We start from the raw sequence: 19,018 nt of genomic DNA, 5'->3' as shown, positions 1-19,018 counted from the left end.
TAAATTCAAAAGGTTTATTGCACCAAATGCCACAAAAAATGGATCAAAATAATACATGGACAAGTTTTAAGAAAAAAATTTCCATACAATGACATTATAGCTATTTAACTGATCAAAAATATAAGGTCCTATCAATTTGTCTTCATGGAGCTTCAATGGTAACAAATCCCAGAATTTTCTCCTTGTTTAAACACCACTTAAATGTAAGCATATTGCAATCTTGCTTCCAAGATATACAGTTCACCAAATTTTGACATTTAAAAATTAACATTCAGAGGGGACTTCTTGATTTAGGCAAGTATTATAATAAAGTATCCCCTCCCACAAAACACAGTACAAAACAAATGGTTCACATTTACCCAGAGAAGCTAAAGACTCGATTTAATGGTGAAAGTATGCATGAACAAAATAGTTCCAAAAGTACATTAAGACCGGATAAATCCAGACATTTAAAAGAATTTGGGGGGTCACTTTATATTCTTTATTATTTTATGTACAACCAACTTTAGTGAAGAACCTAAAAAGCTACAGACTAAATTTTTATAAAATCTCAGGACCTAATGATAAGAGCCCCAAACAACAGTTTAGTATCAGTTAGCAAGCAGGAATTTCCCTCCCTCCAAAAATGTTAATTTTGAAAAATATGGTAAGTTTAAAAAGTTGTGATGTGTAAACAGCAGTTCCATGGGATGTGAAAAGATTATAGTTACTTTCATTAAAAAACAGCACACTTCAGAAAAATGGATCGAAGCCTGTACAAAAAGCTATTTAACACTGATAAAAATAAAATACTTTGGAGTTATGCACAAGTATGGAAGCTACATTTAAATTTTTCATTGTCATGTTTAAACATACACAATTATCTTTACATTCGTATCACGCATCAATCTATTAAAAATAAAACTGCGACATGCTAGAATGAGGGCCATCACAGGAACACGTATATACTCTGCTCTGTCATGCCTCACTAGCTAGCTTAAAGAAGCAAGATTCTACAAAAGCTACACTCAACAGGTAAGACTTAAAAGTTGAAGAAACCCTAAAGGTGGAATCCTGTCAACTGAGGTAGTTTTTTCAAAAATTTTTCAAAAAATTGTGTGTTTTGAGGTGGGCACGGGAGAGGTGGGATCCCTTTCTGCCTCTGCGGCTGAGACAGAATGAAGCCACTGGGTGGTGTACGGTGTGTGAGTGGGTGTATCTCAACACAAGTCCATGAGATTTTTTTTCTTTTCCACTTTTGGGAAGAGGTTGAATTTAAGACAAACAAAACTTGAATGTTATTTAAAGGAGGGTTCTAAAAGAACTGCAACATTCTCGGTTCATTTTTCCAGACAATAGGTGTGAGGATTAGGTTCTGACCGGAACCCTGAGCATCACTGAGATGGTACCATGCCCACGTGTGACCCACCTGTGGTTTCCCAACAGACGTTTCCAAGAGAGTTTTGGAAAAGTAGATTAAAAGGCAAATTAAATCTTCTCAGGTTTTGAGGGGGCTGGGCTCAATCTTTTATGTATGAAGTTTAGAATCAGCCCTTTAAATCTCAATTTCCCCCTATATGGGTCTAATTTTCAACATGCCACATGAGAATGGAACTGATTTTGTATTTAGTTATTTTCTATGAAATCCTGGAAGGCGGTGAATGAGGGAAAGTGCCCAAACGTGTAAACAAGGAACAAGAACAAGAGATGAGGGAATGCTTTAAACTGGTGCAGATGGAAATGATGTAACACCAGCTATTACCATTAATTTACATGTAATGAAAAACAAATGACGAGTGAGCTGAGCCACAGGTAAGGTTCATTCTCTCTGTGTAACATCACAACAAGCAATGACGTCATGGAACTAGAGAATTTAAAATACAAATTCAGATGTTAGGCAAAAGAAAACAGAAAAATCTAAAAAAGGATGGAAATTTTCAATTTTATGAAAGAAAGACATAAAATAAAAATTAAAGATCTTAAGAGCTTTAATACACCCATCTACATTTCACATCATAAAAAAAAGAGAGAGGAAGGCAGCAAATCTGACTCATTCCTAAGAAGTAATACACCCATTTTTTCCCCATTAGGTACTCTTTCAAACAAATAATTCACTTGCATTTGTAAAAGAAGAGACAAACTTATGTAACTTGGTGTTTAAGATAGGATTTTATCAAATAGAAAATCTGAAGTCATTCTAACCCCTAGTCAGGAAGTTACTTCATTTTCTTAGGTACAAAGAATACATGGGAAGGACTGAAATTAATTTATAAAAGAGTGAAAGGAAATTGAAGCCTGGTTATAATTAGCTAACAATGTTCTGTTTAACTCGATCAGCTCTTGTCATTTAATGATCAATTTTTTAAGTCTTTTTCTTTATCTTGGATGTCAGTACATCGTCTGACAGGGTAATAGTTTGTGGTCAGCAAACTAAGAAAAATTTCTCTTATAGTAACAGAAAATTACGTGTTTCATGTATTTTATTTTTTTAAAGTCAACCATGCTAGCAAATAAACAATTCCTCATTTTGGCAGGTTCGATACTATGGGGGAGTTAATTTCTGGAACAGTGTTTTGAAAAGTATGTAGGAATTAGAAGGCACAGAGATGATAATGTAAAAATGTAGACCATGTATGAATTGTTTATAAATGTTCAAACTAATTGCTTTCATTAGTCATCCTGAACTGTTGCAGGTTTCATTTCCCACCAGGACAGCTGTGCCTTGTAAAGTATAAATAGTCATTTGTATTAGCTATTACAGGAAGAAAGTGGCTTTGGCTAGAAGAATTTAGCAACAGGAATACTCTTGAGCTTATAGAAATAACTTTGGTAAATGGCCTCTCTTAGAGGCTGCCGAAAGCTCTGAAGTATAAGGTTAAACACACGGTATCAGACTGTGTACATTGCTGCTACAAACTCCATCCTGATGGGATTAAGATGCTACATTGATTCTTGGGTTTATTGCACCAACAATCCACCTCTAACCTACCTGTGGCTGTATCTGAGACAAGGTAAACTCCACGAAGATGTGAAAAGAGCGGGTCCCTATAGCACTCTCTTCCCAACAGTCAATATTCTTCCCTGTTTTAGGTCAGACTGTCACTCCCACAGCCACCAGAGCTGATGAGGGCCCATGTGGCTTTCTTTACTTCACCTTTGTAAAAAGCCAACTCCGACTTGGAATCGGAAGTCCTTTTTCTGATGTCTTCTCAGAATAGTGGAATACGCTTTCTCCAGTGTGGAGAGCTCATGCGTAAGCTCTGAAGCATTTTCCTGCTGGAATGGTTTGCACATTGTTTACCTCCTGCTCCAAAGTCCCTTGTCGTTTGGCCCAAACACACAAGGCGAGCAGTACCAACAGCTTAGTGTTTAGTGTAGTGCATATGCTTCCTCCTCCCAAAAAGGTCACTCTCTCTGTTGACTCCTGGGTAACAAAAGGCGTACAGTATTCATGAAAAACACACATGCCATTATGTCAAGTAAACCTAAGTTCCAATAAAGCATCCACTTGAAAGCAACAAGATAAAACAAGACAAAGCGGTGGAATGACTGTTTCTGTTTGCTCTTCTTATGCTTTGGACGTCATGGAGAGCTTATTCTTTTCTCCTTCACATGAGAATGTGTATGTTTTTTCTGCCAAGGAAGAATGGTCCTGAGCTTAAGCTTATAAGAGTATCTGAGCCACATATGGAGAATGAGTACTGGCAATAGCAGTCAACAGAGGCAGGTCATTCGATTCAATCCTGAATATTGAAAAAAAGGTAAAAGATTATTAATTTAAAGTAACATGATTCTGCAGTTAAGTATGACTGCTAGGGACCAAGCTTGCTAGATCATTGCTTAAAACAAAAGAAAAAGTAAGAGGGATGGCAGGATGATAAACCTGTTCTTTTATTATGACTTCCCAGCGGACAATTACCAGAGGACAAAGGCCAGGAGGTGTGCTGGGCACACGTGTGGACATACAACTCTTCTTCCACAGCAGGGGCCACCGAGTCCAAGCCCATAACTTTCCTGTATTCCCTGTACAGCCGCATTGTTATACTTTAATGTTCCCTCCACTGCCTCCTTATTCCTCCAGTCAACATCCCGCATGCACACAGACTGCTCCTAAGTTATAACTCGTCTTAGGGAAATGATGAAGGTGGCAATTTCTTCAAAAACCTTGGGGTTTGTTCAACAGGTTATACAAGTTAGATCCTCACTAAGCAACATTCTGAGAGAAAGCAACACTAACAGATGCTGAATCAAGAGACATGGCATCTGATGGACCTGGCTTTGGCGGCCTCTCTTAAAGCAGAGGCGGATACAGCATGGGCTAGGCTAAATGCTGACAAATGTCCTGGAAAAAAAAAAGGATTGCTTCAGTCCGTGAAATATGTCCTAATCTTTCCATTGAATTCCACAAAAAAATTAAAAATAAAATTTAAATGACCTCATGGAGTTTTTCCTATGCCTTCTCCAGTAATGCTCCCTGCAGGTCACTTCCAGGTCTGCCACAAGGTGGGGAAGGGGCTAGAGAGGCTGGGGATGATTCCCACTAATAATGTACTAACAGGGCCTACAGATGACCTGTGACCCGTCTAATAGTGTTGATGATGGACATCTGTCAGAATCAGGGACAGGTGAGTGTCCTGGAAATATAAGACCCCCATCCACAATGGGAAAACTCATGCAGCAAGACCAAAGTATGAGGGTGGTCAAGAGATCTAAATCAGAACTAAAAATAAAATATATACAAGCAAGAGATACTCTGTAAGTTAACTGCAAAAGCAAATGCCTCCAAAGGGGGAAATATCTTAAAAATGAAGTATGTAAGAAAAACGTATAACATGAAGTGCTAAGAGCCAAACACAAAAACACAGTAAAGGCCTGAGTCTTGATACTTTGATTGGCAGGCTTAATAGAAAATTTCAAGGTCAACAATACATATACAATATTTTCTTGCCCAAAGTAGGGGAACCATCATCGTAGGTAAGGAGGACAAGTCCCCAATTCTTCCCTAGAGAAGTCATGGCCGAGACCCTCAGGAAGATGCTGTACAACATGAGTAACATAAGCACGTCTCCTCTTCTGGTGGGCTTATCATCCCAGGGAGGAAGGTACAGCCAGCCCCCGTGAACAGGCACGCAGGCCCCTGCCTCCCCCAGGACGTGGCTGCATCTGACAGCTTGTGACTTGGACATCGTACTGAAATGACCTCAGATGGGCAAACAGAGTGGAGTGTAATTTTTCACTTTCACATTTCATTTTTTAATGTATTTATTTCATAAAATAACCCAGATTAACATAAAGTATCTGCAGCTTAAAGTTCTGTGCTCATTTCCACTATCAGAAACAAAGAACATGCTGTTCATTGGAGAGCAGCAGAGACACATGCTTGACGGTCCCCAAACCCTTCAATGGGCACCCGGGCCTGCAGGTGTAAGGTGGCAAAGGATGAATGGGTCCGTGGGTACAGTGCTAGGGACAACCCCATCACAGGGAGCAGAAATGGTGACACTTCACCGAACTCACCCCAGTACGACACCTAATTCTTTCACATGGACTCGTGTGTGCCCACGAAGATATTCAGACAGCATCTTACTTTTCAGGTACATCTCCTGTAGTCTATCTTCAAGATGCATGATGCACTGTGAAGCCAATAACATTCACAATGAGGGCTAGAATGGAAACCTCTGCCAGCATTCTAAAAGCTAGGGTTCTCTTGATTCATTTTGAATCTAACGTCTTTCAAATACACTTAAAAAATTACAAGCCATCTCAAACCCTATCACTAGTAGGTTTTATAAAACTAAGTTTATTTTTTCCAATGATTAGTAAGATTTTCATATATTATCCTCTGGTCTTTTCTAAAAAGCATTTGTTTTTTACATAGTTGAAATCATTCTATAAGTGTTTCAAAAAAAACTTTACGATAATCCTTTCCCTGTGTTAGTAAAAATTCTTTATCAATGTAATTTTGTGGCTAATTTTTTTTTTAAGAATGTGAATTTACATTATTTACTTAACCACATAGCAATTTGCATTTTTGTTCTAAATATTGTAAAGGACATCTCTGTTGTTGTAATATTTCCCTATATATCAGATTATTTGGGCACAATACATTCCCAGAAGTATATTTTGAAGTTTTGTTTTGTTTTTGGCTCTGGAGTGTATTTTAACTAGGTTTTTAAAAACAATAAAGAAAGGGCAGTTATTTTCAGGACTTCACTATCCTTGGAATTGTGTCCAACTTCATTTTTTAGAGAATAGCAACCATCTGTGTCTTTCACCAGAGGCAAATGCTTTTGCATTTGGCAGGCAGAGCCCTCCAAGCATCTTCAGTAAGACACCTGATGGCTTTGGCAAGGGTAATTCTATCACACATAATTTTCTTCTAGACCATTACGCCTGCTATTTTCAAGGTAAAAAAGATTAACAGATGCATTTGAGAATGTTGATCTTGACCATCTGGCCTGATCAGTGACATGGAAAAAGTATCCATTAGAGATGTAATCTTTTCAGTTTTTCATTGGTTTAAAATCTTAAATGCCTTGTGTTGGGTGGATAAAACACAACTGGTAAGTGACTAAGAGTAATAATCAAAGCAAGGAGGATTTCACCAATCCTCATGAAAATGGTCCCCCAAATACAGAGTTCAGTGGTGAAAGGATCTCCCTCCTGTTAAGTTTTAGTTCTTTATGAAGCAAATGCAAAAATTTTAATAAGAATGTTATAAAATATTAAAGAATATTCACATTACATGAATCCTTTGTGTTTTAGAATAGTTAATCTGCAGAGTACTCATAGTCTCCATGAAAATTATATGCTGCGATGTCAAAATAAAGAGAACATTGGTCTATATGGAATGTATACTATTTTTGAAATCAAAGTATTTAGAATTTTTTTTTAAAGGCTTGATTATTAAATAGAATTGTTTTCGTTTTTCCTTCTCCTTTCTGGTATCTTAATCCTGAGATGGGCTTCTTCAATTTTTAATTTCTAAAAATTTAAATAGCTACTTTCCCTTTCATACTGATGGCTCTAATAGGCATTTAATCATATGTTTCATTGAAATGATTTTTAAGGTGAATTTTAAACTGCAGATGAAATTTCTTCTGACCTTGGTTTTGTCAGGCTAAGTAAGCCATGCATATTATTAAGTGGTTAAACATATTTTGGTCCAAATGAAGTAAAAAAATCAGCTACAATAATTTATTGCTTGGAAAATAAAGATGTCAAAAGTAACAAGAGCTATGTATTAGAAAATAAAATGTAAAAGTTTGGTAAATACTTAAAACAGTAAGAAACTATAAAATCTAACATATCTTCCTTCCCTTACAGAAAAAAAGATTTCAGCCTCAAAATCAGCATGATGCAACTTGCTACTAGAAAGAAAAACTAACTCTAAATATAGAACAAAAGTTAGATGATAGGAACCTGAGAGTTCCTCACACGATTACCCCAGGAACAGGTGTCCTGCAAGAGCAAACTTCAGTTTAAAGCCCAAATAAAGATTTTAGTGAAAAGGTGGTGTTGGTCTTTACAACAATGAACTGTTTTATGAAAGTAGTTATTAACAATCACACGGACAGTAGCTGCTTCCTGAGTGCTTAGAGCATCTAACACCATCCCAAGTGCTTTTCGTGAATCATCTAATTTTCTTTTCTAACCATGTGAGTTAGGTTCTATTATTTCCCCAGCTTTACAGATAAGGGAATTGAGACTCTGAGAAGTCACACAGGAAGCAGCTGAGCCTGTGTCTGACTTCAGACTATTGGACTCCCAAGCCTAGGCGGTGGCCACTACTGTATAGTGGCTGTTTAACCTCTGCTTTGATCGCTGAAAAAGCAGTAAGTACCTCAGCCCCAATTTTCAGAGGATTCTCTTAACATGCTTGTTACAAATGAGAAAGCTGAGGTTCAGAGACACTTATCCACCATCACACAACTGATCGATGGCAAAGCCTAGACTTTAACCCAGTCAGTTATGCCACACTGTCTACTTAGACAACAGAGGGTTATTTCAAAGTACCATCTTCAAGGCCATAAAAATCCTGACTATTTCTGAGGCATGTGGTACCACTGTAGATTCAGCCATAAGAACTCAGGAAAATTACCCTCCATTAGCAATTAGTGTAGGTAATTAATATTCAGCTTCCAACTTTGTTGTTAAATATCTCTGTATCTTTTGTGGAGGCCAGAAGGGAGATAACAAATGTTCTGGTTTGGGGTTATTCTGCAGAGAGCAGCAGCCTGCAGAGGGAGGAAGGAGCAGAGACGGTGAGCGTATTTATATCTAAGTCCATGTCCCCAAGGGCGGCTCATCTAGTTTTTCCTAGTGATGCCCTCAAGCCTCACTCCCACTTTTGAAACCTTTCTCCCTTCCTCTCTAAATATATTTTTCTCTCAATCTCTCTCTACATGCACACACACCTTGAAAAGAATTTGCCTTGTATATTAATTCCAATAACTCAGGAAGAGCTGTTGATCATTTCTAGGAGCTGATGGCTCGTTTGTTGTTTGAATTTAATACAATGTCATGAAAGTGATTTTAAAATCCCATTTGAAAAGGAATAACTGATACCATCTTCTATGGGTATGGCACTTCAGAATTTCAAGTGTTTACACAAGCTATATTCTATTTTATCTGCAAACGACTTTGTGAGTGTGGTCCCTGAAAAGAAACTACAATTCCTTCAGGAATCGGTGTGCTTGATATGAATAATCTAATAAAAGGAAAAGCAATGCGTTCTCCAAAGGAGGGTTTTAAATTTCCCTCTATGCTTCATCCCTCCCCTCACACCTAACTTACTTTACTATATACAGTAGAACCTCGGTTCTCTAACTTAATTCATTTGGATGGCTGTTCAAGAAGTGATCTGTTCGAAAACCGAGTAATCTTTTTCCATTAGAAATATTATAGATTGAATTAATTCGTTACAGACGCCCAAATCATTCCGTTTTAACCTTTCTTATATATAGTACATGTCTAATGTACTATTTTACCTATAAACAAACACTTCTTTTCTTAAAGTTATCAAACCACCTACTAGCCTTAAATGAATCACTTTCAGGACTCATTCCAGGGTTGTCTTTTGGAGGTCAACATGCAGCATCCACTTTTTCACATATCAATGAAATGCAGTCACCAGCTAATTGCTTTTCCTTTTTCCAATCAACAAGTTTTTCTACCTCTTTAATTGCCTGTGATCATTGTTTCTTCCACACCCTAAGCACTCCTAATGGACTCCTTATGTTTTTAATATATATTTTTTATTGTCAATAGGGCCTCTTATCTTTTGAAATTGTGCTAATCATCCATTTTGCCAGAAACAAAGGCAAAACAACAACAACAAACACACAAAAATATTCACTGCACAATTTCCAAGATTTAGAGGTAAATTGACTGGCATTCTCTCCTTAGTTTGTGGCCTAAGAGATGCTTTTTGTTAAGCTGAGGTATCAGCATGAAAGGGTTGTCAGGTCCAGAACTAAACTTTTGTTCAAAGACTGAGACATTTTTTTCCATGAACAACCTCGTCAAAAACCGAATTGTTCAAGATGGGAGATGTTCGAGAACCGAGGTTTAACTGTACCTGTTGAAAAAGATTTGTCACTCTACGTTATTTGTTTCATGGAAGGGCTATTGTTTCTAAAGTCTATCATTTGCTGGTTTTATGTTGAATGTTCTATATTTACTTAGACTATCGTCTAATTATACCCAAAACAATACATGTGAATTTATGATTTTAAAAAGTATTGTTAAAAGTGTTTTTAAACTTATCATCAATAGTAGATTAAAACCATTATTTCAAAGAAAAAAAACGTGTCTTTAAACTTTGATGATGCGAGAACAAATACTTACAAAATCAGCAGGGAGGTGAAGCTTGTAAAGCTGTAAAATGGATTGAAGTAAACTGGACACCTGACTGGAGACCAGGACATCCTGGCCTAGTTTCGTGCTGTCCATCACTTTCCTCTGACTGGTGGCCACCTGCACACTCCACTTGTCCGTGTCTGCAATAATACAGACGGCTTCAGCTATGGGCTCGTCAAGCACTGGATGCTGGAAGAGAAGCACAGCGGGTCAGGTTTTCACAACACTTCAAATGACCTCGAAATGTCCAGGGTTTCAGTCCAGCATTAGATTAAGTTCAGAAGCTGATGGTAAGAGCTACAGAAATTTAGAGATTTACAGGAACTAAAATAAGAGTGTCATCATTAAATAATCATTTAAAAATTAATTTTATAAAAGCCACATTTAATCGTTTTTTTTCTTATACCCAGGAGGTATACTATAAATGTTATTAAGTGTTCATACATAAGGAAAAGATACGTGCCCTCCCTACATTCAGGATATTAAAATTCATTTCCTTTTGAAAGGCTGCACTCTCCTTTTGAGATGAAGAATAGATATTAGAATAAGGTGTAGGATTCTACTGCCATATCTCCAATAAGAAGGTGTGGCAGAGTAAATTAATATTCCCTTAAAGTTATAGTTTTAATCGCTAAGCAATGCTTACTTACTAAGTGTGCTACATGCATAAATCAACTCCAACAACCAACTGAAAGCAGACTGGGAAGTGAATTTATTTATCTACAGAGTCCAAAAGGAAAAAAATCTGGCTCCTGAAGAACATACTTAAAATACAAAATCCTCAATAACTGAGCATTTAGTGATAGAGCAGGTTAACTAGTAAACTGAACCACAGGGCAAGTGGTAAACACTGAATTAGTCAAGGAAGAGGGCCTTACCAAAAAATCAATTTCTCAAAATTGATCAAAGTATAAAACTGTTTCAACACCAACACCTTTTATATTCATACTAGAGGCCTGGTGCATGAAATTTGTGCACTGGGGGTGTGTGTCTCTCAGCCTGGCCTGTGCCCTCTCGCAGTCTGGGAGCCCTCGGGGGATGTCCTACTGACGGCTTAGGCCCACTCCTGTGGGGAGCGGGCTTAAGCCGTCAGTCGGACATCCTTAGTGCTGCCGTGGAGGCAGAAGAGGCTCCCGCTACTGCCGCTACACTTGACAGCCATGAGCCTGGCTTCTGGCTGAGCGGTGTTCCCCCTGTGGGAGCATACTGACCACGAAGGGGCAGCTCCTGCATTGAGCGTTTGCCAGGTGGTGGTCAGTGGGCATCATAAGGACTGGTAGTTCCGTCGTTGGGTCAATTTGCATATTAGCCTTTTATTATATAGGATTTAGTATCCCACATGTGTACAAATCAACATTATAACAGGACTGTCCTAGGGCCCAAATTAAGAGAGAGAGAAGGGGGTGGGCTAAGGGGAGTATACAGGACAGAAACAGACACACCTCATGGGCAACAGACATGAGCACATGTTTCTAACTCTCATTTACCAAAGGAAAACTGGTACTGTCATTCAATCCCTTCTACTACCCGGTGGTGGGCATCTGTTGCTTTTGGCTACTTTAGCATATATTGCTCCCAGTGAGTGCAACCTTATTTCCTTTTGGAGAATGACTTTCTTAGATAAGATCTGGAGGCCCCACCCTTCCTCCAGCAGGGTGTGGTAGCATGACCCAAGCTAGGCCAATTAGATGCTCCTTCCCCATGATTTCCCTGTGGTCAGGAGGCCAAGAATGGTTGGCACCACCATTTTCCTAGTCCTTGGTTCCTGGACTTCCAGAGTTGTCTTGTTTTCTGTCTATTCTAAGATTAGTTCTTTGGCCTTCTTATCAATTCTATGAATCTTTAATATCCTTCCAATACTGTTCCTTTTGCCTACATTAATGAGAGTTGGTTTCTGCTACTTACAACAAAGAACCCAAACAGATACACAGCCCTGCCTTGGATCATGATTATCTGAGATTTTAAAGATTTAACACTAGTAGTGAAAAGACTGCAAACAGGAACCCAAGGTGTATGCTGTCACACTGCAATTTTAACAGGGGATTTGGCCCCCTAGTTTCGGGCTTTTTCATTAGAAGGAAAGTCTATCCAGCTTTGTGTTCTTTTTCACAGATGGGAGAAGTGACTGGTGGGCTGGATGGAAACTTTGTGGGGCCAACACCCTTTCCTACACTATGTTCATGAGGGAAACTTTCAGGGATTAGAATATTTTCTTATTGAAATAGTAGCAAACCAGGCAAAGTTTAATGGTCCAACATTTATTTAAGTATATGTTCAAATAATCTCAAACATGAGAAATAAAGAATTTGACAAAGTAGATTCTTGAATTAATAAATCCCAGTTTCCCGAGAATGGTTCTCATTTTCTAGACTTGTTAATCAAACAGTGCAAAAGTTTTCTCACACATGACCTTGCATTCCCACTCTCACCCAAGGGTTTTTGTGGCCCCTCACCCCTACTCTTCTGACACATACTAGTCATATGCATGTTCTCCAAAACAGAAAGCCTCAGTGACTTCCCTTTACAAATTCCTGGAACTTCTTGCTCAATCTATGTGTCATTAATTCACAGCAAGATGACAATGACTTGTCATTGATGTACCTGGTCCTTATGAACAAAGAAAATGGAAATACAGAAATTAAACATGGACACAGACAATAGGGTGGTGAAGGCCTGGGGCAAGGGGCAGGGGCGGCCTAGAAGAGGTCAATGGGGGAAAACAGGGTACATATGTAATACTTTCAACAATAAAGATTTTTAAAAAGAAATTAAAAATATTTGTATTTTGAGCTCAATCCTCTTTAATGCTTTGCATTTATCAGAAATTCATTGTATGCTGCGTATAGCACAGAACAGATCGATAATATGAACCTTCCCTTCAAGGGACTTACATTTTGAGAGTATATATAATCATTACTGACCATATGCCCATCTTCTACACTAATAAAAGAGTAAGATGCAAATTGACCGTACCTTCACGACACCCACCAGCCAATCAGGCGTCAGTATGCAAATTAACCCAACAAAGATGGTGGGTTAATTTGCATATGCAGGTGCCAAGTGGCTTGTGTCGTTGCCACGGCAATGCAGGTGTTCCACACTGTCCCAGCTGCTCTGGGCCTCTTGGCAGCATGGGAAGACAGAAAGGTGGCTCTGGCTGGAGCGAAGGCGGTGCCGGCATCCTGGGGAAGGAAGGCCCATTCTTGCACGAATCTTCGTGCAATGGGCCTCTAGTATATCTTTACAATGAGTTGAATGTATACCACTCACCTTTCACCTAGATTTCTATCACCTCCCTCTATCAAGGTGTGGTAATTAATACAACTGAGCTAGGCCAATTAGATGCTCCTTCCCTGCTCTTCCCTGTGAGCAAGCGGGCAGGAGTCTGGGAATGCTTGATGTGAAGTCTAGCTTTTTTTATGGATTAATTATCTGCAGTAGATATTTGGGTCTAGTTCCTAATTCAAATCATTTCCCTAAGTGATTCCCCACCATGTGGTAGGGAAGGAAAGTGTGTGTCAATCCAAGGAAAGTACACAGACTATAACTTACATGGTACCACCACCAACACAAAGAGCTTTGTTTTAAGCAATAAACTGCCAGAACAGGAGCAAAGAGGCTCCCTGGGAAGTGATGGATGGGAGATTCTCCAAGCATGAGTTACTTCAGATGGTTGCAGATTCATACATGATAACAAAAGGGGACAGAGAAACTGGCTCCAATTATTTTAAAAGGAGGAACTAAACGGGCTAGAGAATGTAAAAAACAATCAAACGTGAAAAACGAGCATGAGTCGTTTTTAAATCACTGGAGCAAAGAGGCAGCATCTGAGGTGGAAACCTGGGGAATGAAGAAAGACGAATCGGTCCACAGGCTGGGATAAACTGGTAGAAATTTGGGAGCCCATTCCTTAAAACAGGGAGCTGAATCTTTGTTCTTTGTATTCTTAGACACTAGCACAAAATCTGGTATTTGAAAAATGTTACTAAATTAATATGAAACAGGTTAAGCACAAGCAAATGGCAGAATTGATGAGCATGCTCCATTCCCTAACACAAGGTACTGCTGGTTTTATGTATGCAGGCTCGAGGGACAGAAAGAAACCAGCTAAATGTTTTTAAAAAATATTCAAAGAATTACACCTTCCCAGGGCACTAAATAACTAACACACAATCCCCTGAATATTTCCACAGGGCAACCCAATTGCCTCCATCTAACTATATCAATAGCTACTCACTTATTTACTGAAAAAAGAACAATTTTAAAAGCAGATGGAAATGGGAGGGAAACATAGTCAAGAAAAAAGAAATGAATGCTGGAGAAGAGAAAAATATCATCAGCAACTACATTAGTTACATTTAAGGGGCACCAGGGCGACCAGTTGCCCATAGATAATATGGTCTAAACTTCTACTGGGGCACAGAGTTAAAGCTTAAGTTCTGGTGATTCTGGAAATTTCTGAGATCTTTCCAAAGGAGACACAACCTCATTAAAGAGCTTATTAGTTAATCTCTGAGATTTTAGAAGAGTGATTTTCAACCTTTTTATCTCATGATGCATATAAACTAATTACTAAAATTCTGCAGCACACCAAAAATATATCTTTTTGTCAATCTGATAAAAAAAATAGGTATAATTTTGATTTTTTCACACTGGATATTGTGTTAGCTGATATCATTTTTTAATTTGACAATCTAAGGGAAAAGAGGTCAGTGCCCCTGACTAGGCAGATATTGCATGTTTTAAAAATTCTTGTGGCACACTAGTTGGAAATCACAGTTTTAGAATTTAAAGAACTCTAAGATCCAGAAGACCCTGTTTGGATCTATCACAGAAATGCACACCCACACACACCCTCTGCCCTGGTGTTAGGATTAAAGTTCCTGTTAGGAAAGGCTCTACTTTTAAGGCTTATAGAGAACCACAGATAAACAAAGGAAATACTGAATTACATGTAGTATATTTTTAATACTTTTCTTATTAGCCTTATCTTAATTTTAGAAGCAATTAATAGTGAAATCTGTTAGGGATTTTTTTTATCCTCACCTGAGGATATATTTATTGATTTTTTTAGAGAGAAAGGCAGGAAGAGAGAGAGAGAGGGAGAGGGAAAGGAAAAGAGAGAGGGAAAGGGAGAGAGAGGGAGGGAGGAAGAAACATTGATATGAGAGAGAAACATCAATCAGTTGCCTCCCATACGTGCCCTGACTGGAACCTGCAACACAGGTATGTGCCCTGACCAGGAATCAAACCCACAACCTTTTGGTATATGGGATGACACTTCAACCAACTGAACCACCCGGCCAGGGCTAGGACAATTTTTTAAGTTCACAATTTTATCACATTCACGTGCACACCAGGGTACAAACACACACACTTCTCAGCCATAACATACATGGAGCAGTACTTTAAAGAAATGCTATAAAACATAAGATGGAATGATTCCAACATCTGTGAAATGCCTGACTCAACCATCTGCTATTCTTAGGGCTTTGAGCTTGGGTGAGGGGACTAGAAAAAAAACAGCAGGTGAGGCTTGGCTACATCCCAACATGGACACATGAACCAGAGGAGTCTGGCCATCTAAGGCCCTTCTGTCAAAGGAGACACAACATAAATATCAGCTCGGCAAGTAAGATCACTTAGTAAGCGTCCTCCTCCCGATATTAAACACCTCCCCCAAAACATTACTGTCTCTTCCCAAACATTACTGTCTCAGATTAAACAGAACCTCTGACATTTGAGTTTTGAATGAAAATCTCAAATGAAAAAATATTAACATTAAAAACAGTCATTTCCACTTAAAATGCTTGTTTGGTTGAAAACTTTACCAACCTTATAGATACATATATTAATTTTCCTTTTTTCCTCTCAAGCTTGAAGAGAATCAATTTTAAACTTCATTTCTTGCCCAGAGTTTGTTAAATTCTCTTATCAGAATGAGTCTAGAGTATGTTTCTACTTCCTCCACAATCTGAGACTTCCAAAAGTTCCGCCTTATCTCCGCCCTTCCGAGTATCCACAGCCCACTACCCCAGGTAGCACCCCAGAGCTACCAACCCTCAACAGCCCCTAATGCCTTCTTGCCACCTCTTCCAGACAAACCACTGCCAGTATTTTCCATGCCTCCCCCAGAAACGTAATCAGGCAACTCAGAAACGTCTGACAGAGACTGGAGGACGAATGAACACTGGAGATCAATAAAGAGCTGCAGGTAGTCCGGCAGCATTGCTCAGTGGTTGAGCAATGATGTATGAACCAGGAGGTCATGGTTCAATTCCCAGTCAGGGCACATGCCAGGGTTGCGGGCTCGATCCCCAGTGTGGGATTCTCTCTCATCCTTGATGTTTCTCTCTCTCCCTTCCTCTCTGAAATCAATAAAAATATATTAAAAATAAAAGAGCTGCAGGTGGTAGTTAGGGTGGATGGCCAGTCTCCACCAGAGGAACGAAGTAGCAACAATATGCCATTATTATTTCTGTCTTGCTCTCCTTGATGAGAGTGAGAAACAATCATTTATTTAGCTCTACTTTGTCAATAGCTAATTTGTCCAAAATACTTTCCTGTTAAAATTTCTCAAGATAAATGAACAAATGAAATGCTCTGTTACAGATCTTAAAAGGTTTCTCAAATACTTTTTGTTTATTATATCTTGTGGAATCAACAAAACAAGTCTGGCTAATTCACAGGCACTAAGGATTGGTGGGTCTGTGTCCTGGGAGTGTGGGTGCCTAGGACACTCCAACGCCCAGGTTCTGGATCAGATCTCTGAGGGTACAGAACACGCTGCTCTGGCTGCTGTGCGCATGACTTCTGCCTGCCTCAAACTTCCAGGAACGTGCAAAGTCTACAGGGCCTGGGTAATCAGAAGAGCTGTGGCTCTGACATTTCAACAAAAGGCAGTAAGATAACAGCAAAGGCTCTGAAGTCAGATGGGACTGGGCTTGCATGCTGTCACTAGCTGTGGGACTTGAGCAACTCAATCTGGGCCTCCGTTTCTACATCTGTATAATGTGATAGTACCCGATTCACAGTTTCTGTGAAGTTTAATTCACAGAAGCTTTCTATGAGATACATATGTATGAAACATGTAGCTACGTGCCTAACGCTTATTAGGTATGTTTGATGAGCTTTCTTATACCACTCACTCTCTATATTGTGTCCACTAAACCCTCAAACTTCTTAAAATACCACATTGTCATTTCCCTCACCAACTCAAAAACTTACTCCAGTACATATCACCCAAACTCTTAAGTTCAAGCGTCTCTTTATGCACACTTAAAGCTCTCCAGTCTGGGCCCTCCTTCACCTTTAAATATTTACCTCTCAGGGCTCCAGAAGAAAACATCTTCTCTGGGCAGGGAGGACCCCTGCCTCTCACCTCAGGCTGTGCCCAGAATGTCTTCCCTGCTACCTCTGAAATTTCCAATCCTTCCAGGACCCAGTTTGGAAGGATTGGAAATCTCCACCCATCCTCCACCCCCACATCCTCTGCTCTTCCTTTAACTTCTGAAACATCTACATTTTGGTGTTTAATCCCACTGTCTTAACTTGTTCTTGATCTCACATCTGTTTGTCTACTCAGTGATTTCATAATTAACCCAAGGAGAAAAATCCCATTTTATTTTTGTTCTTTAGCCTTTGAAATAAGCCTAACAAATTACTAGGCATGTGCTAAATATCTAATATATGCTGGCTCCATTGGACAATTCTCAACTCAGATTTCTTTACTTTTGGATTCAATCCAGTTCTATTAAGTCATCGCACAATTATTAATATATTTATTTTCCATGTACCACATTTAAATTACTAACATTTCACATAATTACCTATTTTTAACTTAAGGATCAGAAAACACCATTCCCACAAACATGCTCCCTATAACTACTTATTACTTCATCATGTCTTTTCCCTGTGGGATGGCCAGGAACACAGTCCTGCTCCACAGATAGGAACACTGAGGACAAAACACATATGTGCTTACGAAGTATCTTGGTGTGTCAGAAATAGAATCTAGGAACTCATTCAAGTGTTTCCAACTTTTAGCTGGATGAGCCTGCCAAGGCCCGACTTTGAAATCCTAAAACCTTGTTATGATGTAAATCCCTCAGAAGATTGAAAGAAGAGTGAATGACGTTCTCAACGTCAACATGGGAAAACACAGCTGTCTCTACCATGACTTTGCTAAGAAACTTCCCCATCTTTACACTGCTGGCATTGCCCAATAACATTCTCTAAACTGACCCTTTGTTAATCCTCAGAGATGTCCAGCTCACGTGTCTTACGGACAACAGGAGTACAGACAGACTTCCTTACACATAACCAGCTCTGAAATCTGCCCACTAGTCACAATAGCGCACATTTAACTGCTAGGGCCAAGCCACTGGACAGCCTCTTGCAAACACAAAGCCAGCAGGTGACTTAGGTCTCAGAGTGTTGGATGTACCTCCCGATTCCTTTTCTTTTTCTCTGGAATATTCTGGATAATAAAACAAGATTCTTGGCCATCATCTGAGTGTCAATTTCTTAATCATTCTATATGAAGTAATGTATGGTGAGTTTAATGCCTCATTCTAGCCTCTATGTCTCCTACTTGCTTTTCCATATTTTTTCATGTTTTGTTTTTTTTTGTTTTTGTTTTTTTTTTTGTCTCAGAGCTACAATTAAAGAGTTGATTTGATATGTGGCCTCCATTTCACAAATTCTAATTCTCTTTAGCTGTATTTAATCTACTCTGCTCTCTAACATTTGAGTTTTAGTTTCCATTACCACATTTTTCAATTTTAGAAGCTCTTTTTAGTTCTTTTACAAATCTATGATAGTTTACTACATCATATGACCTTTTAAAAAACTGTTCCAGTGCAGAGGCAGGCTAGAAGAGGTCCATGGGGGAGAAAGGGGAACATATGTAAATAAAGATTTTAAAAAATTAAAATGAAAGCTGTTCCAATTCCTTCTTTCAATCTGTAACCAATTAAAACGTAATTACTTAAACGTTATTTCAGATTGTTTGAGGCATGTAAATTCTCCTGGTTGTATTGGCTCACTCTCCTTTATCCTGGTGTCCTCAGACATGGTTTGTAATTTCTGAACACGAGTTGATTTTGTTGGGAGTTCGTTTTGTTTTATGTGCTATGTGTATCTCTTGGAAACAGGTTCAGTGTCAGTCACTAAAGGC

At 38.9% G+C, this 19,018-nt stretch overlaps 1 protein-coding gene across 6 annotated transcripts in view; it reads right to left on the bottom strand.

The window, feature by feature from the left end:
* Nucleotides 1–19,018, bottom strand: part of FNIP2 (folliculin interacting protein 2) — a 136,174-nt gene continuing 117,156 nt past the window's right edge. For 5 of the 6 annotated variants that reach the window (XM_028152376.2, XM_008144451.3, XM_054717661.1 and 2 more), the window contains 3 exons: nucleotides 9,829–10,029; nucleotides 5,497–5,612; nucleotides 1–3,722 (listed from right to left, as the gene is read on the bottom strand). In XM_028152376.2, the coding sequence (XP_028008177.2) occupies nucleotides 3,644–3,722; nucleotides 5,497–5,612; nucleotides 9,829–10,029 (396 nt within the window). In that variant the 3' untranslated portion in view covers nucleotides 1–3,643. Of the gene's footprint in view, nucleotides 3,723–5,496; nucleotides 5,613–9,828; nucleotides 10,030–19,018 lie in introns of those variants that run through there. The other variant, XR_008556347.1, reaches the window with a different exon arrangement.

This window comes from Eptesicus fuscus, chromosome 6 (genome assembly GCF_027574615.1).
Source record: "Eptesicus fuscus isolate TK198812 chromosome 6, DD_ASM_mEF_20220401, whole genome shotgun sequence".
In the NCBI taxonomy this organism is placed as follows: Eukaryota; Metazoa; Chordata; class Mammalia; order Chiroptera; family Vespertilionidae; genus Eptesicus; species Eptesicus fuscus.
The sequence above is the reverse complement of the archived record's forward strand: the minus strand, read 5'-3'. Positions and strand labels throughout refer to the sequence as shown.